We start from the raw sequence: 22,526 nt of genomic DNA on the forward strand, positions 1-22,526 counted from the left end.
TCCCTGCGGTGCCCCACCGCATTACCTTCTGGGATTTGTAGTCACAGCCACTTGGCTGGAAGCGCGCTCTAGGAGCCACCCGGAGCGTAAAGCGCGAGGGCGTTGCGGCGTTGCCACGCGGGAAAGTGAGGCTGCGCGGACTGAGAAGGTGTCAGGGCGTGCAGTGGGACTTAGACCTTAGGTAAAACGATGTGGGGTGGGTGGAGGATGATTTTGAGGGGCGTTCAAAGGATTGACATGTTTTGCTGCGCTAAAGGGCTTTACCGTTTAGCGAAGGAAGCTAACCAGTTATACACAGTTAAAACGGATTGAAAAAGATTTTAAAACAGACTAATGGGGAAGGTTGTGCCTGCACTGTGGGCTTCAAATGGGAATTAACAAATGCATTGAATCCAGAAGAGAAAATTACCACCTCAAAGTAGCTGATGGTCGTGTCTTGAAAATGGGCAAATGTTAACACAGATAGGTATTTAGGAAATAGATTAAGCATCTTAACAATGCATAAAGCTATATTGTGCTTGGAGACCAGACTTTCTCAACCTGAATACTACAGTGCAGATTAACATTTGGAACTAAATTCTTTCCTAGGGAAAAAGAGTTGTCCTATAGGGTGAGTAGCAATAGTGTCCTCATAAAGTACTTCTGCCGCATACTGAGTAGTATGATGTCTCAAAAAAAAAGCACACATGAAATTTCCTTATAAACTGAAATAGATGCTTTTTTGTATGGAACACTTTTATTTAGAACTGACAAACTAATTATTCAGACTTGCACATTTGACGGGACTTTTCTTGAAACTGAGTAAAAAAGAACTATTAATTCAAGAAAACCCTTGCCAGTGTGTTATCAAGATAAAACTCAAGATGTTATGTGCTCACTGTAATAATGATATTGACAGCTACCCAATACTTCCAGTCAATAATGATATTGACTATCAGGTGTGATTTGTATTTGTAGTCTTAACATGCATTAACATTTGTAAGAACTAAGTGACCCAGTCTGGGGTCTCTTGTGGGTTAGTTTGGTGGGGGGAGGGGTTGTGGTGGTGGTGGTAGTGGTGTGATTGGTTGATTTTTCTGACACAGGGTCTCGCCATGTTGCTCTGGTTGTCCTTAAACTCATTCTGTAGCCCAGACTGGTCTTGAACTTGCAACAGTCCTCCTGCCACAGCTTCCTGAGTGCTGGGATTACAGCACCACCCACCCAGTTCTGTGAACCAGTGTTTTCAAAATAATCAACCAAAACACTGTGGGAACCAGCATCCGATGATCCCTACTCACCTGGCATTCATTTTCTTGTGAAGTTGCTGCCCAAGTTGCAACAGACTATGGAAGATAACAGAAGTGGTGTGAGTTTTAGTACTAATTATAAAAGGCACTATACTGGTGACAATGTTTCATAATCTGCAAAGAAGTCTACAAAGCCCATGTAAACCTGAATCACTGAAAATTCAGAGCCAAATACTGTACTTAGGATTTGTGTAGTTTTCTGTAAGTCGTATTTTCACAGCAGATACACAAGAGATAAAGTCAACAATTGTTGCTTTAGGTTGTGTCCCTTTTCTAGAGATTTCTAGAGGTCTTTTCTAAATCTTTTGTAATTTAAACTGAATCCCTTCTACTCCACTAAAGGTTTCCTCCCATGAAGTTTTTACCACTTTTTTCCCTAATGCAATCACAGATTAACCTTTGGTTCTATTTAATGCATTTCCTATGCTGTCCTTTTATTGACATGAACATCTCCCAAATTGATAAAACTTTTCAAAATATATTAGTAAACATTTACTGGCACTTACGATGAATAAAAGTTCATTCGTTTACAATACAGTTCAATAGGTATTTTTTTCAAACAAGACAATTTCTTGTACAAATTTATACAAGGGAAATATACCTGCGATCGTGTTTCTCAAAAAACCTGTTATTTTTAACACTCTAGCAGTTTCTCCTTTTGAAGACTTAGGATGCCAACACTATAGCAAAAGCCCTGCCCAATACTGATGTATAGCTAAGATTTAGTACTAAAATCTAACAGTAGTGGTGTGGTTGTAGTACTTATCATGGAGCTTCAGTTTGAGTGGCTTTGGGATCCCCCCTGGAGGACTGGGGACATACTTCTGGGTGTGTCTAAGTGGTCATGGGGGCACAGCCCCAAGCTTATAGCTGGTTTCTGCTTCCTCTGCACTGTTTCCTTCTGTTTAAAGCTAGCCTGAACTAAGCAGCTCTGCTCCACCACACATGCCATGTTTCTACCTGGTAACCAACAAACCCTGGACTGAATCCCCTGAAGCTATGAGCTAAATTAAGCCTTTCTTCCTTCATGTTGTGGGCATGGGCATTTTGTCCCAGGAAAGGAAAGTGACTGATACAGGCAGGATTGTAACTAAATCCAGTGTTAGGTGATAAACAGTATCTACTGTTTGATTTCTTTAGTATCTTTTTGACTTTTATAGTTTAGACACTTGATTTCTAGATAAAATGAAAACATTAAGACAAAAACTGTTTTGAGTACTAAAATTTGGTCAACCATTGTATGTTATATTTAGGTACATTATTAAACGTAAAAAAGGGGTCTGGGGATTTAGCTCAGTGGCATAAGCACCTGCCTTGAAAGCAGGCAGTCGTGAGTTCAATCCCCCGTACTGATAAAAAGGAAAAAGACAAAAAAAAAAAAAAAACACGTAAAAGATATTCACCCACCACCCCCAGCTGCCATTTAGTTTACCCAGAGGTTAAACAAAGAAGACATTACAACAAAGTGAAAAATGAAATTTTTATTGTGCCATCTTTCTAAATTAAGGTACTCAAAATTGTGTATTCCAGTCAAAACATACATATACCACAAAGATTGATTTCTAATCTATCAGCAATTTACAGTTTCACTGTATGTGGAATCTAATCTTGTCAGGAGAACTCACCATGAAAGTGAGATTTATATTTTGGGTGGGGAGGTAGAGAAGTTAAGAAAAAAATTTTTAGACATCACACATTTTTCTTTAATTCCAAAGGTGCCACTTGGGAAACAGATGCATGGAGCTACATCTAGCCACAGCTCACCACGCATTAATTATGAATAGTATCACAATAAAATAAAGGGCAGCACAACTAGTCAAGGGAGATGAGGAAGAATTTCATACAAAATTATCTGAAACTCTGAAAAAACTACAAAAGCATTGTAAGAAAAATATAATCAAAGTAAAAGCAATGATGTTTATTTCAGTGAAATTACTTTAAATTAGATATATTAAGCTCCCATATGCCCCAACCTGGTAGAAAAGTTCCTCTCAGTGAGAAATCAATTTTAATGGCAAAATTTTTACATATCAGTAAAATCTGTTATATTTAAAACTATGTGTACAGTACATTTCTGGCAAAAACCTTATACATCTTTCAGTTGTCAAGACAAAGTAAAAATATGGTTGCATCAAATCACAAAAAATACAAATCGCTGAAAAAGATAATAAAAAAAGATTAAAAATCATTGTATTGACTCCCCTTACATCTTCAGTATTAGTAAGAATTTGCAAATTACAATTTGTGAAAATTCTGTTGCAACCTGGATATACTTGACCAAAAGTTGTCATTTCACATATCCTAGCTTAAAAAAAATCTACTGCAGTAGTCTGCAATTATCATACTGTTTGTGTAAGTGCAATATTTGAATACCTTCAAAGTAAAACTCAGTAACTAAAAAGAATCACAATAACTTATAAAACAAGCAAAGTTCACAAAATTAACAATTTTAGAGGGTCATAGTTAACCAGTTCCTCGTTTTGTCAACCCCGCCAGAACAGTTCTTAGAGATCCTTAGTTCTATATATAAATCTGTAACTTTAAAAATACAGTCCTCTGTTCTTGACATCAGGAACATAATGCTGCCATGTAGAGAGCCTAAGTGACACCAATATCCCCATCAAGGGACCACACAGGTACAAATACAGTCCTCTGCTCCTATGTAAATGGAACATCTGGTACTTTATACAGCATTCGGATCTGAAGTTCAGTAGAACAAACCCTGGACAAAAAGAATCAAGATTTTTGTTTTAAATTCAGTGCATTAATATAGAGCTACTGGAGTTGCCATAAACTCGAGTAACCATTTATGCAAGCTACCATGACAGCTACCATTATTGTCTGGTTACATAAGTGCCCTCTGTATTTGACATGACCATCCTAACACAATAAAAAATAAAAAGATCTTTTACAATAGAAAAATGATTAACACACACCAAAATAATAAAAATAATTATTTTTTTCTGTGCTGGAATAAAACCCAGGGCCTTGTATATGCTAGGCTAGCACTGAGCTACATCCTTAGCCCCAATTTATTTAAGTTAAAATAATCCTGGGCAGCCAGAAGCGGTGGCACGCTTGCCTGCCATCTCAGCACTTGTGAAACTGAGGCGGGAAGATTGCTGCAAGTTCAAGGCCAGCCTGAACTATATAGTGAGCCTGTCTCAAAAAATAATAATACTAGCCAAATGTGGACAATATAATATTTATTTATCAACATACACATGATTTCAGTTTTATCTGAGGTGACTAAAATTTTCATTTACACTTATGTGATTACTGAATGAAAAAGTATGTGAAAGATCTTAAACATCTTTAGACAGTTCCCATAATGCTAATTTTTTAAAATAATTAAAACACAAAACAAACTTGGCCATTCAGAAGAACTGTGATTTGTTCTACATTTTAACAAAATAATATTAATGCTGTATCTAACTAAAGAGATACAATAAAATCCAATGTGTAAACTTTAATTTGATCATAGTTTGAAATAACCAGCAATCTGGAAGATAAATGGGGAAATCTAATATGGAATAAGTATCAGATAACAGAAAGCTACTGAACTTATAATGAACTTACAGTAGTTTTCTAAGGAGACTCATTTTTAGAAGACAGTTTAGGTAGGGATGATAAATGTGTCTATAACATCCAAGGAGTTTAGAAAAAAAAAATCATGTATTCACACAAATGTGTATGCGTAACTATATATATGTCTCTGGGTATAGAAAGCAAGTATGGCAAAATGTTAAAGAAACCTAATCTAGATACATAGAATTACTCTACAGTCTTTCAATTTTTCTTTTTTAAAAAGGTTCATGGAGAAGGAGGTCCAGCTAAGCATTTAAGGTTGGTAAGACATGTTCTTTCTATACACTGAATCAGAAGGTCCACAATCAAATGACTAGAGATGTTTGCATACATTCAATACTGGCTGACATAACGAGCCAGGACGATTTGTAAAGTTGCAAAAACATGATTTATATACATTATATGCAACTCAGCTCTTACAACAGACCACTTTACAGAGTATGGGGGAGAAACTGTAAGATAAAAGTAGTGTAGAGAGTATGTGAATATATAAATTCTGGGGATTTGGAGTTATCAAGCTAAAGAAAAAATTTAATCTGAGTATAATACCTGACATAACTTTATTATCATATAGTATAGAATTTTAGGAAGAGGACAAGAAAGAAGTTATCCAGACTGTTACTACTGTTGGAAAATGCTAGCAATTTGACTTAAGAAGCCCAGAACACAGTAACACCTATAAAGGTCTATGGAAATTCTAAGCAAATATTCATTGAATAAATTTATAAAGCAAATATAGAACACATCAACATATATGAAGGCCTTTATGGTAAATTAATATTCTACAAAGCCCTGTATACACTAAATATAAAATAGCTGAAAGTCAAGAGAGCCTGAGAGACCTAATTCATTGCATTTATATTATATTACGCTATATGCCTGTTGAACAATAACAAAATGATCTTTATTTCTATACATTAGGCTTTTAATTATTAATCATGTTTCAATTCCTGTGCAAATTGCATTCCAAAAGGCCAGTCCTCAGTTTTAATTATATACATCTATAACTTGATTATACATGTAAGCATTTGGCTATTATTTATTATGCATGCTTATTGCTATCAAAGAAATAAGCAAAGTTTCAGATTTACTGTGCAAGAATTTTAATTAGATTTGCACACATTTCAAAAAATTCTATTGTATGACTTCCAGGCCTTGGAGTTAAGTCAACAGGAGAAGAATCGAGTGAAGTTACAGATGAGGTAAGAGAAACTTCTGAGGATTTTCCTTGAACCTCAGCATCTGAGTCATTCCTTTGGCAAGATCGATAGTTGCTAATTGATCCCGATCTCTGTGGAGTAGCAGTCCCTGATTTGGCTTCTGTAATTTCATCTGGACAAAAAAAGTTTCAATTTATTATAATTTTTAACTTATTTTTTCACAATATTGATACTGCTGCTTTAGCAGATACTAGTGACTAGCTACTGAGAACATAAATACCTTCTAAACTGAGGCCATATGCCTGTGTTAAACCACAACCCTTTAATATACAACACATATTTTTGCAATCGCTAATCAAGCTTAGGTGCAAAACACAGCTATTCACCCATCTTGCAATCAAAGATTAAGAGCTCAGTATTAACTAATAACCTGGAGTTAAAATTCTCTAGCCATAAAAATTAATCCTTCCATATTAAAGTCACAGTATTCATTCACCTGAAATATGGAAGGTGTCATGGAAATTATATCATTCAAGTTTATTTTATTGATATGAAAGAATCCAGAGATGCTAAATAATTTAAGGAAATTTAAGCTCTCATAAGGGACAACAATTCCATTAATCAAAATCAAAGAAAAACTAGTTGAGAACAAAATCCAAAAAAAAAAAAAGAAAAGAAAATGTCATTGCATTGGTAAGTCCCAGGTGCCAATAGAGGTAAGATTGCAAATTTAATCCAAATACAATGAGTAAAGTAAAACCTATTATCTCAAACTGAGTATATGTTAGCAGATACACAGTATCTGAACATAATCAGACATTTAGTTTTGATCAACATGTTACAGCTTTAATCTATCTCTCCAATGAAATGTAGCGACTATCTTTGAGTTTGTGAAGAAGGAAAATTCATATATGAATCTTAGTTGTAATTCTACATAATCAATAGCTGTAATATTGTATTTGAAAAATTAGTCCTAAAAACATAAACATCAACATTTATTTCTAAATAGTAAAACATTCGGTGTTTCTAAAATGAACCTCACAATAACACAGAAACACATTAGTACCAAACTATATTTTATCTTGACAGATTCAAAAAAACACAGTAATATTAAAGACCAACACATAATAAGGTTTTGAGAATTGTAAGGTTTACAAACATTAGTATCACAAAGGCACAAAAACTCACATTTCCTATTCCTCTATTGAATTACTAGGAAGAAGTCAAGAAACTTCAAAAGAAAGACTAACAAGCCATATTTAGTAACAAGGTCCGAGATGTACATACCATCAATACTACGGAAATCCAGTAAGTAAGTTCTGCTATCCACTTGATATAACTGTAGACTCATTTTGGAGTATGTGCTCGTCACAGGATTCTTCCTTCGTACACGCAAATAATACGGGTTTACAACCTGGCATATGATATGAACAAAAACCAAGCCAAATCAGTTCTTCTGTAAAAATGTTACAGATTACAAGTTTGACAAATGTGTTCTTGTTTAGAATGCTCTTTCCTACCTTCCATTCATAATCCAGCTGTTTAATTGCTCTACATACTTCTGCCATGATGTCATTTGGCCGACTTTGACTTCTAATTCCCAAATGCCATTTTGCTTTCCTTACACCTTGGTGCTTAGATTTCTGTGGATTTAATTCATCGAGGGTATGGCGTGTTCTTGGCATTTCAGCAACCAAGAATGGTACTCGTTCAGGATGGGGGCGAGTTAAATGGTGATCATCAAGGAAAGAATCAGGTGGGCTTGTTGCCAAGTAGAAATCTTTGGCTTCATTCATTATTCTCCTGTTATCTATTATAAGGTGGTAGGCAACTGCCAAAGGGTCCTGGTGATTTCTGTTATAAAGGCAGCTGAGAACCTCTTCTTCTGAACATTCAAATTTTTCACACACTTCTTTTAAGGCTTCATCGTCAATCATGGTTGAGCTATATGATGGATCCTCGGGAAAGAGATATTTTGGAAGGTCCTGTTTAAACCATTCATGCTCCCTAAGAGAAAATGGTTAGGTCAGAAGAATTTTAAGCAAAATAAGAACACAAAGTAACAAATTTAAGGAATATAAGACATAGATTCATTTATATTTAAAGTCACAGTATTCATTTACCTGAAATATGGAAGGTGTCAAGGAAATTACATCATCCAAGCTTATTTTATTGATATGAAAGAACACAGCCATACTGTGTTATTGCTATTATTTTTCAAACAAGGTTTTTTCATCATATATACTAAAAATGGTCCAGCTTCCCTGATTTAAGGACTGATGCAGCAATGGAAGTCTACATTTATATTTAAGGTTTTGGAATAAATGATAGTGACAAAGTACAGTTTACTTCTAGCTCAGAAAAAAAACATGTGTGGCCTCAATGCTCTTGATATATCAGTCAGTGCTGATAATGTGAAGTGAAAAGAATCTGCTGGGCATGGTGGTGCATGCCTGTAATCCCAGCACTCAAGAGGCTCAGGTAGGAGGATCACTACAAATTCAAAACCAGCCTGAGTTACAAAGTGAGCTCAGCCTAGACTGCATAGTGAGACCTTGTCTCAAAAAAACACAAAATGAAAAGAATACAATAATAAAAACAGTAAACTACTAGCATTCACTGAGTCCTCCAATCTTAAGATTTATGCTAAATAATTTATATACATTTTCCTTTCATCCTTGAAACAATTCATAGAAGATAATAACATTCTCATGTTTTAAATGAAAGAATCAAGGTTTTAAGTACATCAAGGAGCTTGCCCAAGGTCACAAAGTAAGACACACAGCCAGGATTTGTAACCCAGCTCTGTGTAGCTCAAAGGTCATGCCCTTATTTCCTTTTCCGGTTCCCTAACTTCATATGTAAAAGGCTATATTTGACTTAAGCAATGTTAAACATCTGTGTCCTAAAATTAAAAGAAAAAAAGAATCAAGAGGAAAAGCCAAAAGAACAATGATTATTTTCTCTTGTTGGTATTTTTCTAAGTATTTTTCAATTGTCATACATTACATTTTAATTAGAAAAAATATGTAAAACAGAAGCAAATGTATTTCTCAGTTATTTTACGACATGTATTTTAGAGAATGTTTGTCCTTTTCCTCTTGTGAGAAAATCATGCCCTAACATTCAGAGGCTCTTTTTTTTTTTGCTAGTCTCTCAGCATACAAGTACAAATGAATCAAAGTTTAAATTCCACATAAAATCTTCTCTTCTCGATTATGCTATTTACTATTCCTGTATCCATATGATTTCTTTCTTCCTTTTCCCTCTATCCTAGAGAAACTTACAATCTAGCCATTAGAAGACCAAGAGAGTTTCTAAAAGGGTGTGGGGATGACAGTAGAAAAGATTTGCAGTGAATTATTTTTAAGTCTGCATCATAAATGGTTCACCTAAATTTTAGAAATACATGTGTTATCATCACTTCTGCCTTAAACTATTAAGTTGAAGCATATGAAATGCCACATTTACCTACAAAACAGCAATTTCATGTGATTCAGATATACTAAGATGAACAAGTCATAGATTAAAATTTTCTCATTCCTTGAAGTTAACAAAATGAGAAAAAAAACCAATTTGTGAAATCAGAACTTAAACACATCAGAAATGTACTATTAAAAAGTCCTCATCCTAATGAGACTGTATTAAAATGAAATCTGAAGCATACAATAGAAAATCCTATAGACCCACTATAAATTTTTATTTGTTATGGCTTGCATCTAGATAATCCTCCAAAGCCTCATGCACATATGTAGAGCTTTAAAGAATTGGCTGGTTCTAGGATTTGTGAATATGGATTAAGGATATATGATAACCAAATTGGTTTAGCACAGTGGTGTGGACAATGGACCAATCAATATATCTGTAATCTGGATAGAAAATAAAAGGACAGAAAGACGACATGCTTGCTACTTGCTGCCTTCCTACCTGCCATGCCATCAGCTGTCCTCTGTGATATCGTCTGGCATGCCACTCTGCCATGGAGCCAGACAACTATGGACCAAAACCTCAGCAAACTATGAGCTAAAATAAACCTTTCCTCCTTTAACTTGTGTCTGTCAGGTATTCTGTCCCAGCAACAAGAAAGTAACCAAGACAACATCCTACCAGGATCCTTTTTGTTCATTAGCTTTTTAAAGTGTTTTGGTTTATTTTGGAGTGCCAGATAGCAAATCCAGTACCTTTCAATGTTAGGTAGCATTCTACCATTGAAGTACACCTTCAACCCATCAATAGCAACTTTAAATTTTGTAGCTAAAAATGGAGCCTAGTAATAGAGTGCTTGCCTAGCATACGTGAGTCTATAGATTCAATCCCCATTACTGTTAAAAATAAATGACAACAAATAAAGTAATATAATGGTCAGTGTATGAATGTCAAAACAAGGCTGCATCAGTGAAAAAAAAGGCCTCCTACCAGTCTTACCTCCATAAGTAATCAATTCATTATATTTTAATACATAAGTAAAACAAACATGTTCCTATACTGTATTTTTTCAACCAAAAGCAGGACTGCACTGTATATTCTGTTCAAAAACTTTTCTGTCACTTAACTTAGGAGTATTATTATGAGATCTGATAATTTCCAAAATGCTTTTAATACCTGATATCTTTTATTGTGGCCCTCTTCATGGGATCCACTTGCAGCATGTGTTTCAGAAGGCTAATCACAGAAGGATTTAAATACTGAGGGGTATAAAAAATCCCATCACATATCTTCTTAAAAAGAGTTGGCACATGATCATCATCAAATGGGAGGGTTCCACATAATAAAGCATAAAGAATAACCCCACTGCTCCATATATCTACTTCTGGGCCTGCATATAATCTGTAATAAGAAATACCAATCTCATGAAATAACCAATAATATCAGACTCAATCAATTAATCAATTTCAAATACAGATTATTTCATAAAGAGTACTCACAATATGGCTTTATAGCCACTGTTGCATGTTACACAAAGATCCTAACTATATCAATATTATGAAATTTTGAAAAAGAAAGTAAACATGTTTTATAAATTATGAACCATGGTGAAAACTGTGTTCTTGCTACATCACAGTGATATTCAAAGGATATCACTGATAATGCCAAACTTTGAACAAACATCACTATTAAATTTTAAAGCACTAATTTTTGGTTACAAAGAGAAAATTAAATTCTTTAGTAACAGACTATAAACTAAAGGCCTCCTACCAAGTTAAAAAGAGCTTAAGGCTGTGGAAAGAACTCAAGCTAAATGGTTCATGGAGAAAACAGCTATTTCTCTAGTACTATGGACTGAATTTGGGCCTTCACACTAAGCTACATTCTCAGCCTGTTTTGTTTTGTTTTGTTTTGTTTTTTGCAAATGTCACTAAATCACAAATTGCTATTATAAAATGCCATCTGTTTGAAAAATTAATGCTACACATTATATTACACTTCATTCTTCATGTAAGTAGATTTCAAGTTTTCAGTGTCATACCTGCATTTACTTATTTAGGTTCCTCTGGGTTTTTGGAGACAGGTTCTTGCTATATAGTTCAGGCTGACCTTAAACTTAATGTAGGGCTGGGGGTACAGCTCAGTGGCATAGCACCTGGCTGGCAAGCATGAGGTCTTGAGTTCGACCCCTGATACCAAAAAAACCTTTCTGTGTATCCCAGGCTGACCTCAAACTTGAGGCAATCCTCTGGCTTCAGCTTCCTGAGTAATGGGTACACAGGTATGGACCACCATACCCAGCCTACCTACTTTAAAATTCACTAGCTTTAAATTTAATGTCTTCCACCAGGGGAAAAATTAAAGTACTCTTGTAATATAATGTTGATTTTCAGACCAACATTCTCCTCTATAAAGTCCTTAACCTTATTCATTGTAATGTTTTATTCTTCAAAAACAGAGTATTTCCAGATTAAAAAAAAAAAAAAAAAGAATAAGCCTTGTATGTCTTTTTATCACTAGAATATAACATTAGATTAACAAAATCTAGGAGAAAACGACAATCACAAATACACTGGGGGTAGGAGGTGTCAAACACTACCTTCCTGAAATTACTTCTGGCGCAGCATAGTTGGGTGAGCCACAACTTGTTCTTAAAAATTCACCATCTGACATCATGTTTGAAAGACCTGAAAGTGCACAAAAACAGCTACTCAAAGATTTCCCAACGACAAATGTAGAAATGAAACCCCATCAAACAATAAAACTGAATTTGCAGTGAAGTGATAAATCAACATTCTGTTTTTTGTTTCAATCAGCCTTTATTCCCAAACATATAATTTCAAAGGTTAAAGTCAGTGTGTTGCTAGAGTTTAATGAATATATATTAAATCACTAGTTACTTTGCTTACTAGAATAAATTTTTCATGTTTGTTTTTCTTTTTTTGAGACAGGCTATTTCTACACAGTCCAGGCTCACCTTCCATTTACAATCCTCCTGCCTCAGGCTCCAGAGTGCTGAGACTGTAGGCACATGCACCTATGCCCAGCTAATGTTTAAATTTTATTCAGACAGAGAATGCCAGGGAAAATAATCTCAAGTAGAAGAATTAAAAGTCAGTTTCTATTAATGCTGATCTGATTGTTTCAAAACAAAATTTTAAAAAGCATTAAAGTTCTCTCATAGTTTTACTCCAAAAAGAAACATCTGTTCCAAAATAGTAAAAGATACTCTAAAAAGATAATCAAGAGCCCAGTGAAGAGGTACACACCTACAATCCCAGCACTGGAAGGCTGAGGCAGGAGAATCTTATTTTTTAAGATCAGCCTAGGCAACTCAGTAATGTAGTAAGAACCTTGTCACAAAATATAAAGGGCTAGGAATATAGCTCACTGTGAAAGCCCTCAGTTCAGTCCCTAGTATAAGGAAGGAAAAAAGAAAACAAGAGAGGGAAGAAGGGGAGAAGAAAGAAAGGAAGTAAAGTAATTTAGTTCAAAAGCAGAAAAACAGCCAAGTGTGGTGATGCACACCTATAATCCAAGCACTTGGGAGACTGAGACAAGAGGACCATCAAGGCCAGCCTGGTATACAGAGTAAGTCAAGGCCAGGCTGAATTATAGCAACCTTAGAAAGAAAGAGAAAAGGAAAAGAGAGAGTGGGGTAGGACACACACAAAAAAGCTCTTATCCAGGAGCTCAAAACTGTTTGAGACATAAATTTCTAAAATTTAAAGTAACATATTCAGAAAACTGAATATAGTATTTATAAAATTTCCTCTGCTTAAACTAAAGCAACCAAGAGTTTCAGAGCTTCACTTTTCTCTTAGGTTTAATAATGTCAATCTATATAGGTAATAAGGGAAAAATAAATTCACTTTTTACACTCATGTTTCGTAAGCTGAAACTGAAATTAGATTTCCTATCACTTAAAATACTTTAATTTTTAAACTTTTTGTTCAAGTTCACCTTCTGCCTTTCAACTTTAAATAATTCCATCCCATTCACCTTCCTTTTTCTAGATATTGAACAAAAGAATAAACTGGACAAGACTGCTACCTTCTCCTTCGACAAGAGTGTTCTCTTTTCAAATGATCTTTCTAAGGCTGCCAACTTAAACTGTTTATTTACTGGCATAAAATTGTAAGACATAAGGCTAAGAAAAAAGAATACCTTAGCTTTTCTCCTTTTTGTGTGCTCAAGGATGAAAAAAGATAGTTGGTCTCTCAATGACAAAAATAGGATACTGGTCTATTACATGAAAATTACCTGAAGAACGATACTTATGTGTATTATACATAATAGACAGATGCGCCATAAAAACAGCCTTACCAAAATCCGCTATCTTGGCATTCATATGTGCATCAAGCAGGACATTTTCAGGTTTCAAATCTCTATGGACCACCATATGCCTGTGACAGTAATCCACGCCAGAAAGGATTTGCTGGAACAAACGTCGACTTTCCTTTTCATCCAGCTAAGAAAAGTAGAGAGGCATCTTAAAGGTGCATCTTTCAAAACCAATTTTCCTACCAATAATTCTCCAGACTCTAAACTTGAAATCTGAGAAACCTTCCAAAGAATTTCATCCATGAAATTTTCTAAAATGAACCAAGATACAACGCACAAAGCAAGAATGGTAGGATCTTGGAACCCAAACCAGCATTTTTATATGATTACATCTTGTAGTAGGTATTATAATCTATTTCAAATAATTTCAGTTTCTATGTGACACTTGGTATGCTTTCTCCTAAATATTAGAAATGTTTAATTCTCCATTCTTTTAATATTTACTGAACACCTTCAGAATATCAGTTTTAGACTGTCATGATATACCACTGAATACAACAAAGACTCAACAAAAAAGACAACAAAACAAATAAATGTAACATCAGGAGTGAGAGTGCTTTGACAAAAATAAAGCATAACAGGAAATGATATTGATATGCAAGATACTCTTCGATGACTGAGAATATATTGGTTAAGCATTGTTTATGAATTAGCAAGCAACAATATTATTTCCTAAAATAAAAGATGTTTAACAAAAGAGAAACCTTACTTCATCTTACATAACTTACTGTACTCTAAAAAAGTTACTTATCCTGCAACTACATTTTTAAATATTCTTTAAAAACTTTTCTATCCAATATTTTTTCTCAACATAAGTGATGACGTGTATATGCTTGTTCCCATCATATTTAATAAATAAGCTATTAATCATCCAAGCAAAGAACTCTCAATTCTCTGATAAGTGTCAAATTAGCAATCCAAAACCTGAATTCTTCTCCTTGACTGGCATGGATAATCTGGGACAGCCGAAATACTAGTAATTTTTTTGAAAATGAAAGTATGACTAACTACTGAACCATTATGAACAATCCTACTACAAAAAAATTAGAAAAGTCAAAGCATATTCTCAGTTAAACACAGCAGATTGTATCCTTAAAATAATCACTAAAATAACATCAGCAATAGAAGAGGCATATAATGATAGAATAACAAAAGTAAGAGACAGCAGTCATCAAGAAGAGTTACCCTGCTGAACAGTAGATGAACAGTGATAAAGACTTGCCCCAGAAAAAGCAAAACCTCAGTCTATGGGGGAGTGGGTAGTAAGAAATAAACTCATCAACACACGGAACCCTGGAAAAGGTTAGAAATTGGAAGCATCAGCAACTCCATAAAGCAGAAATGGTAGATAAGCGGAAAACAGAACCACTGGGTTGAAGTAAGCAGCTTTTAAATTGACCCCTACTGGGGAGTAAGACCTATAGGTTATTCTAGTAAGGCTGGACCAGCTGTGTTGTCAAGGACGTAAGACAGAGATGAGACATCATGAGGAAAACGTGTGGGTTAAGTGAAGCCAACAGGTGAGACTTGTAGCCATCGTCCCCACTCAGTTCTAGTAGAACTGACAGCTAAACTAATGCCTTCTAGTGGAAGGTTTCTTCTGTAACACGTCGGATTAAAAAAAAAAAATGTTACTAATGACATATAATGTACCTTAATAAAATGGACAGGTTGCTACCAATTCAACCTAAAACAATTCCCACCAATCAGTTCCACTTGTATGAGTTTGACATTCAGTAATTTACTGTTAACTGTACAGGAAGTGGAAAACCAAGAAACACAATATAGCTGAGCAAGGACCATGAACAAAAGAAAGGAGCAAGTAAAATCAAGAAAAAAAAGTGCAATTTTAAAGCACAGAAGGTACAAAACAGCAAAGAACTGAAGATGACTTTAAAAACATTACAAAACAAGAAAAAAAACTCATCCTCTAACAGCTAAGATTAAAACATCTGTGGAGCAAAAAATAGCATGTTGGTTTTTTAGTATTGAAGGAGATCTGTTTGTTTTTGTTTTGTTTTTTGAGACTGAATCTTGCTATATATTACTCGCTGTCCTGAACTTGCTATGTAGCTTAAGATGACCTCAAACACATAATCCTCCTGCCTCAGCCTTCTGGATTGTAAGAATATAAGAATAGGGGCTGGGGATTTAGCTCAGCTGCATAAGCGCCTGCCTTGCAAGCAGGCAGTCATGAGTTCGATCCCTGGTACCGATGAAAAGGAAAAAGACAAAAAATAAATAAATAAATAAATAAATAAATAAGAATATAAGAATGTACTACAACACCCTGCCCCAGACTTCTTAAAGAAAACTTTAGAGAGCCTCTGTCATAAAATATGACAACCAAAATTCTATCATTCAAAAGGCAAAATTCCCACAATATGAAACAATAGTCAAGAAATGAAAAACAGAAGAAAAATATATCAATTCAGTTTGGCCCATTTCCATTTTTCTAGGCAGACGTTTTTTGGGAGCTGGACATATGGGGAGAGTGGAGAGGGGAGGCAGGGTGTTGAGAAAAATGCCTAAAGTAGAAATTAACCATGTTAAAAACAACAGTAAAATAAACTTGGGTAATAATTTGATGAAGCAGACATGCTATAAAGAATGAATGAATAGGGGCTGGGGATTTAGCTTAGTGGCGTAAGTGCCTGCCTTGCAAGTATGTGGTCATGAGTTTGATCCCTGGTACTAAAAATAAAAAATTAAAAAAAGAAAAATGGAGCTTTTGAAGCTTTTACATATCAGATAACCTGCGTATGAAAAAAAAGTAAGGGCAGCGAACAGTATTCAGCTTTTTTTAATCTATGATGTAAAGTACTATTGAAAATGTTTTCTTGGGTACATCCAGCTCTAAATTCTTTATATCTAATTCCTACCTCTTTCATGAAGCCTGTTCTTACTACTCCAGGAACATCAGATTTTTGAAATCAAAAACTGAATGTAATTTAAATGTGGCTATGGCTGGGGATTTAGCTCAGCAGCACAAGTGCCTGCCTGGCAAGCAGAAGATTGTGAGTTTGATCCCAGGTACCAAAAAAAAAAAAAAAAATTTAAATGTGGCTACAGGTGACTACTAAGGCCTAGCTATTTAACAGCTTACCAGTATATTTTATGTATAACGAAGGTGTAAGTCAGATTATGAGTTCTGGGGTCTCAATGCAGTTCTCACTGACAAATCATGTGACCCTGAGCAAATATATACACTATAAGGCTCAGTATCCACATGTTTTAGCAGACTAAGAAAATCATTTTTTTTTTAATTTTTTTTGTCTTTTTCTTTTTTATTGGTACTGGGGATCGAACTCACAGCCACATACTTGCAAGGTAGGTGCTTATGCCGCTGAGCTAAATCCCCAGCCCCAAGAAAATCATTTTTAAAGTCCATTTAGCTATGAATAGTCTATGATCTTAAGCAAGTACAGTAAGTCCCTGACTTATAAACAAGTTCCATTCTAGGACAACTGTTCATAAATCATTCATTCATAAGCCAACAAAGTGAGTCTTATACAGCACACCTGTGAAAGTTTGAACTCAGCTGTTCCTAAGTTGGGTACTTACTATACATGAAAAAAGCTTGTTACAAAATAGGCCTCTTAAAATTGCTTTCTGGCATTGTGATGCTAGTAAGCGATAAGGAGAGTTACAAAATATATACAGGATTAAATCAGAACTGCTTACCCTTCCATTTTTACAGATATAATCAAATAGCTCTCCTCCTGAGACATATTCCATCACCATGAAAATATCAGATGGTGTACTGATGACCTGGTACCTGGTGAGAGAAAACATTATCTACTAATATTAAAACATGTATATTCATTCATTCAGTAAATATTAATTAAGCACCAGCAGTATACCAGGTAATGTGCTAATAGCTAGGAACACTACAGGAAACAAAGCAAATTCTGTGTTCTCATGGTCCATGTTCTAGGAGCCAGGTAACAAAAAGCAGTATTTCAAGTGGCAGAACATGCTATGAAGAGAAATAAAGCACAATCTTCTGTACAGCATCATCGAGGAACGCTTCTAATAAGGTAACATTTGAGAGAGCCTGAAGAAAATAATGAAGCAAACTATGGCCTTATCTGGAAGGAAGTGAACAAGGGAGAGAGAAGAGCAACTGCAAAGGCCCCAGGTGGAAGCCTGCTTGGCGTGTTCAAGGAATGTAAGAAGGCAATAGCAGAGCAACCTGGGAGAGAAACAGGACCTGGAGTCGCAAGTTTAACTGGAGGCCAAAAGACACAGAACTTTATAAGCCGCAAAGACATTCTTGAGTTTCACTTGAAAGAATATAAAAGCTAGTGATAGTTTTAAGGAGTCGTGTGCTGTGGTATATTAAAAGGGTGACTGCCACGTAAGAACGGACTGTGGAAGATAAAGGTGGAAGAAGGAGATTACTGGCGTAGTTCACGAGAGACTGGCTCAGATCAGTCTAATCATGACAAACACTGACAAACGGGTCAGGTGTGTTTGACCGAAGAGATGGAACGGGTGGTAGGAAGCAAGGGAAATAGGAAACTAAGAATGGCTTCTAAGTTTCTGTTCTTAAGCAACTGTTAAGCAATGGTGAAAACTATGGGAAGAGTAAGCCTAAGATGGCATGAAGAGTTCAGATGTGACTATGTGGAGTTTGAAGGGCCTCCTGGACATCTAAATGGAGATGTAAAGTAAGCAGGGGGATAGAAGTCCAGGGTGCAGAAAAGAGGTTTCAAAACAGGAAATGTACACTTAGGGATCATTGCCATATCATACTTAAGCCACTGCAACAAATGAGAAGAGATGAAAATGAAACAATTAGCCAATGCAACAGAAAGTCTAAGCAGCTTCGTGGTCTGCATAATAAAGCAGGAGCTAAGCAATAAATAAGTAAACCCTACAATTGGCAATTGTATGACTACAGCCCTATTAAAATACTACATTCCTGAAATTTTATTTGCATGACCAAATATAAGCAATACAGGGAAACTCTAGTGCACTTCTGTAGTGAGGCTAATTAACAACACATGGAAATAGGGAGGTACAGAATTTTTGCTAGCAAACAAATTGCTGGTTCTACAGGAATAAAAGCACTAAACTCTACTAGAAGAGCATCTGTCCAGAAGACAGGACAGAGTGAGGAGGATGATGGTAATATGCACAAAGTTAACACGTGAAAATGAGCCTATTTAACAATGGTAGATAAATACACAAACAGGAAAATGGGCAAAGCTGACAGTGTTAGATAAATACATAAACAGGAAGAAACTTCAAGCCCTTACAAAAGAGGAAGAATTATCAGTCATCTTTCTCACTTGTCAGATTAGGAAAGTTAACGAAAGTGATAAAAAGATGACGGGAACATATTTAATATAAATAGAGCTTACAGTTTAATTATATGAGGATGCCTGAAAAGCTTGAGGTTCTGAATTTCTCTGCGGATTTTTCCTACCACATCAAGGCTTCGAATCTTCTGTCGATTGAGTATCTTCACAGCAACCTTATGCCCAGTCAATTCATGTTTGCCCACTGCAGGAAAAATAATTTGAATAAATTAGTACCAGAATTGGTTGACAATATATTTTGATGTATTGGCAGGTTTAATTTTTTTTCTCTTCTGCCTAATTTCACCTCCAAAGATTTCTTCTCTAAAGAGAAGAATAAATATGAAAGTGATAACTGATTTCTTCAAGAAAGCTGGAAGGCTAAGGAGAGAAAGAAAAAGATTCTTTTTGCTGCATGTTTTATTCTGTTTGAAGTTTTTTTCATTTTTTAAACTGACATTACCTATAAATTGAAGTTTTTATCTTCCAGTTGTATGAATTTTAACATGTAGAAACTAATTTAACTACCATTATAATCATATGCTACAGAACTTTCATCACACCCCTCCCCTGGAACTCCCTCATGCCACAGACACAATTCCGTTAGCATCAATAATCTTCTGTACCATTTGGATTTTGGCTCCATAGGCACATGGTATGTTTCAAAGATGAAGTTAAAATTAGAAAATAGACCTAGAGATGTAATCAGTGGTAGAATGCTTGGCTAGCATGCACAAGTCCCTGGTACTACACACACACACACACACACACACACACACACACACACACACGCGCGCGCACATCAAGATTTTATCTTCTAAATTTGAATGCTATGCCCAGACACCAATGGTCACAGAATGCAGATACTGCTATAGAGGCAAAGTCTCCAAATTTTTTACTTTTGTGCCTCTTTCTCAAGAATCTACTCAAGAATGTATAGTCCATCAAAATAGAGAAGGACACTAAGAAAAATGGCAGGGGCTCTCGTAAAAAAAGGGATCCAATATGGGTGAAAAATAGATTTCTCAAAATGGTAACCAAGGAAGAGTACAGATAAAGATGTGAAGAAGGTCCAGACAGCAACACATACAGATAGGAAAGCAACAGAGGATCCAAAATAGTTCCTCTTAGGGGTCTGTGTGTGGGTGAGCTTGTTATCCATCTGACAGGTTTGAAAGTATGGGAGAGTATAAAAGCACTAGAAAATAAGGGAAATTTAGCTTTAGGTTTGAAGAAAACTAAAATGAAAAAACTAAGTTCATTTATTAAGTCCAGAAAAATGTTAAAAGTTCTGTTAAGAAATAAAACAGTTTGTTGGAACTAAATAATAATAACCAGTAATTACTGTACATAATAATTGCTAAGGCAAGAAAACCAAAAGACTATGATACAAAAATTAGAATTTAAAAATAGACATTAAATTTGCCCAGGGCATGTATTGGTATTTCAGGAAAAAATATTAACTATTTTTAGAGGGATCAGAGAATATAATCCAGAAGTTATGAAGGAAAAGTAAAGCAAGAATTTTATAGAACTATTAAAATCATTTAGAAAGCATCAAGATATACCAATACTGTGAGAAAAATTTATTAAGCAAACACCAAGAATAAGAGGGAAAGTAACAGCCATAGAACAGGTACTCCACTTAGGTCACTTCTGGAATAATAATAAGCAAATGTTACTGCCTGTGAAAAATAACAGAAACCCCCCAAAAAGAATAAAATCAATAACCAACAAGATTATACTACAAAGCTTTTTCTAATACTTGAGAATTTCATCAAATTATAAAATAGAAGAAAATAGATGTGATTTATTCACTTTCAAAATAATACAAGAAATGACAAAAGTACAACTGCATTTAAAACTGAAGACAGTGTAAAAGCACAGCGTGGGCTTTACATGCCTGTAATCGTAGCAGTTGGGAAGCTGAGGCAGGAGAATCACTGCAAATTCGAGGCCAGCCTGAATTAATACAGTAGGTTCAAGGCCAGCCTAGAATACAGTGAGACCCTACCTAAAAAAAAAAAAAAAAAAAGAAAGAAAGAAAAGAAAAAGAAAAAGAAAATGAGGACAGTGAAGGGGCCCAGAGAGTAACTGGTAAATCACTCAAACTCATATACATACACACACACACACACACCATTAAGAAACAACCAAATAGGCAAAAACAAGTTAGTTTTTCTTTTTGTCTGTTAAATAGAAAATCAGTACGCTTTTTTTTTTTTTTTTTTTTTTTTTTTTTTTTGGTGAAGACACCAAGCAGTAGATTTAACTCCATTTTCATGATTGAGTAACCAATAGAACATTCCAGAAAAGCAAAAGGGCAGCCAATGCCCTATGTGAGCAGTAAGGGTGATATTACATTATCCATTATCGCCTCCCACAAAAAGTGTAATCCTTCTCCTAAGACTTTCACTGAGAATTAAGTAGATAAAAATGTGCCTAAGTAGGCATATTTCATTGTATTTTAAAAGCATAAAAGACTCCAAACAACCTAAATGCCCAATTTCAAAGAGGAGTATAAAACAGTTATCCCAACATAACATAACTCCTAAGAGGAAAAATACAAAAAAATGTTCTTACAAACCGTGTGTGTGTGTGTATATATATATATATATATATATACACACACACACATATATATCCAACTACAGAAAAATACATTAAAATGATAACTTGCTAAACTTTATTTTATGGCCATTTTTTTTCAAATTTTACTCAGTTTTACATTTTTTAACCTTTAAAATATTCCAAAAGTAGGGGAAGGAGGACAGTAATAGTGAATTCATCTTTGTCAGGAGTAGAACTGAACACTAATTCCACTACCGCATGAGAAAGCAATATGTACACAGACTACAGATGTTGTAAGTTTCAGTTTTATTCCTGTTGAAGGAATAGCTATTTGACCAAGACAAGTTAAAAAGCCCCAGCCATTTACTCATCTGTAAAAATAAGAATATGACATTCCATAGGTGCAACCATCATAATACATTAAATAATGTTCGTAAGGCACTTTCCATAGCACTCAGTACACAGAAGAAGACAGATAAAAATTTGGTAGCTGTTATTATTTAGGTCTTTGACCTGTGCTTTCTATTCATTTAGCTTCATGAGCATCCCTTTATTTAGACACACTGGAAATGCTAAGTCATAGCTGTCCTTCTTAGACATGTACACATTTCATGCAACCTGCTACACCATCCATACTGCCAATACTACCACCAATCAGGAGATTTGTAGCTTCTAAAGTTCAACACATTTCCTAATTTTGGTTAATATTCAACAGCTATCCAACAGACATACATACACACAGTACCTGTCCTTGACAGTGATTTCGCTTACTAAAAACTACAGGAATACTTACTTGGTCACAGAAGAGCAGAGAGGGATTAAATTAAGCAAGAATTTTTTAA

The 22,526-nt window shown here is 35.0% G+C and overlaps 1 protein-coding gene and 1 long non-coding RNA gene across 4 annotated transcripts in view; one reads left to right on the top strand and one right to left on the bottom strand.

The window, feature by feature from the left end:
- On the top strand, window positions 1–13,641 carry LOC106027806 (uncharacterized). 3 transcript variants are annotated; one of them, XR_001201397.3, is made up of 5 exons: window positions 39–181; window positions 1,086–1,348; window positions 5,101–5,135; window positions 6,030–6,079; window positions 7,254–7,345. It is a non-coding gene; the product is annotated as an uncharacterized LOC106027806 (long non-coding RNA). The 3 variants fall into 3 exon arrangements; XR_010050452.1 differs by lacking the exon at window positions 1,086–1,348 and having other exon boundaries at window positions 1–181; XR_010050451.1 differs by lacking the exons at window positions 39–181; window positions 1,086–1,348 and adding an exon at window positions 13,480–13,641 and having other exon boundaries at window positions 5,099–5,135.
- Window positions 2,756–22,526, bottom strand: part of Prkaa1 (protein kinase AMP-activated catalytic subunit alpha 1) — a 27,444-nt gene continuing 7,673 nt past the window's right edge. The window contains exons 2-9 of the mRNA XM_063258114.1: window positions 19,177–19,318; window positions 17,492–17,585; window positions 13,790–13,934; window positions 12,063–12,150; window positions 10,640–10,864; window positions 7,558–8,044; window positions 7,325–7,451; window positions 2,756–6,209 (exon numbers count right to left, since the gene is read on the bottom strand). Coding sequence (XP_063114184.1) covers window positions 5,965–6,209; window positions 7,325–7,451; window positions 7,558–8,044; window positions 10,640–10,864; window positions 12,063–12,150; window positions 13,790–13,934; window positions 17,492–17,585; window positions 19,177–19,318 — 1,553 coding nt within the window. The 3' untranslated portion in view covers window positions 2,756–5,964. The remainder of the gene's footprint in view (window positions 6,210–7,324; window positions 7,452–7,557; window positions 8,045–10,639; window positions 10,865–12,062; window positions 12,151–13,789; window positions 13,935–17,491; window positions 17,586–19,176; window positions 19,319–22,526) is intronic.

Source organism: Cavia porcellus, unplaced genomic scaffold (genome assembly GCF_034190915.1).
Source record: "Cavia porcellus strain 051 isolate PalLab524CR breed Dunkin Hartley unplaced genomic scaffold, mCavPor4.1 scaffold_11, whole genome shotgun sequence".
NCBI classification, from domain to species: domain Eukaryota; kingdom Metazoa; phylum Chordata; class Mammalia; order Rodentia; family Caviidae; genus Cavia; species Cavia porcellus.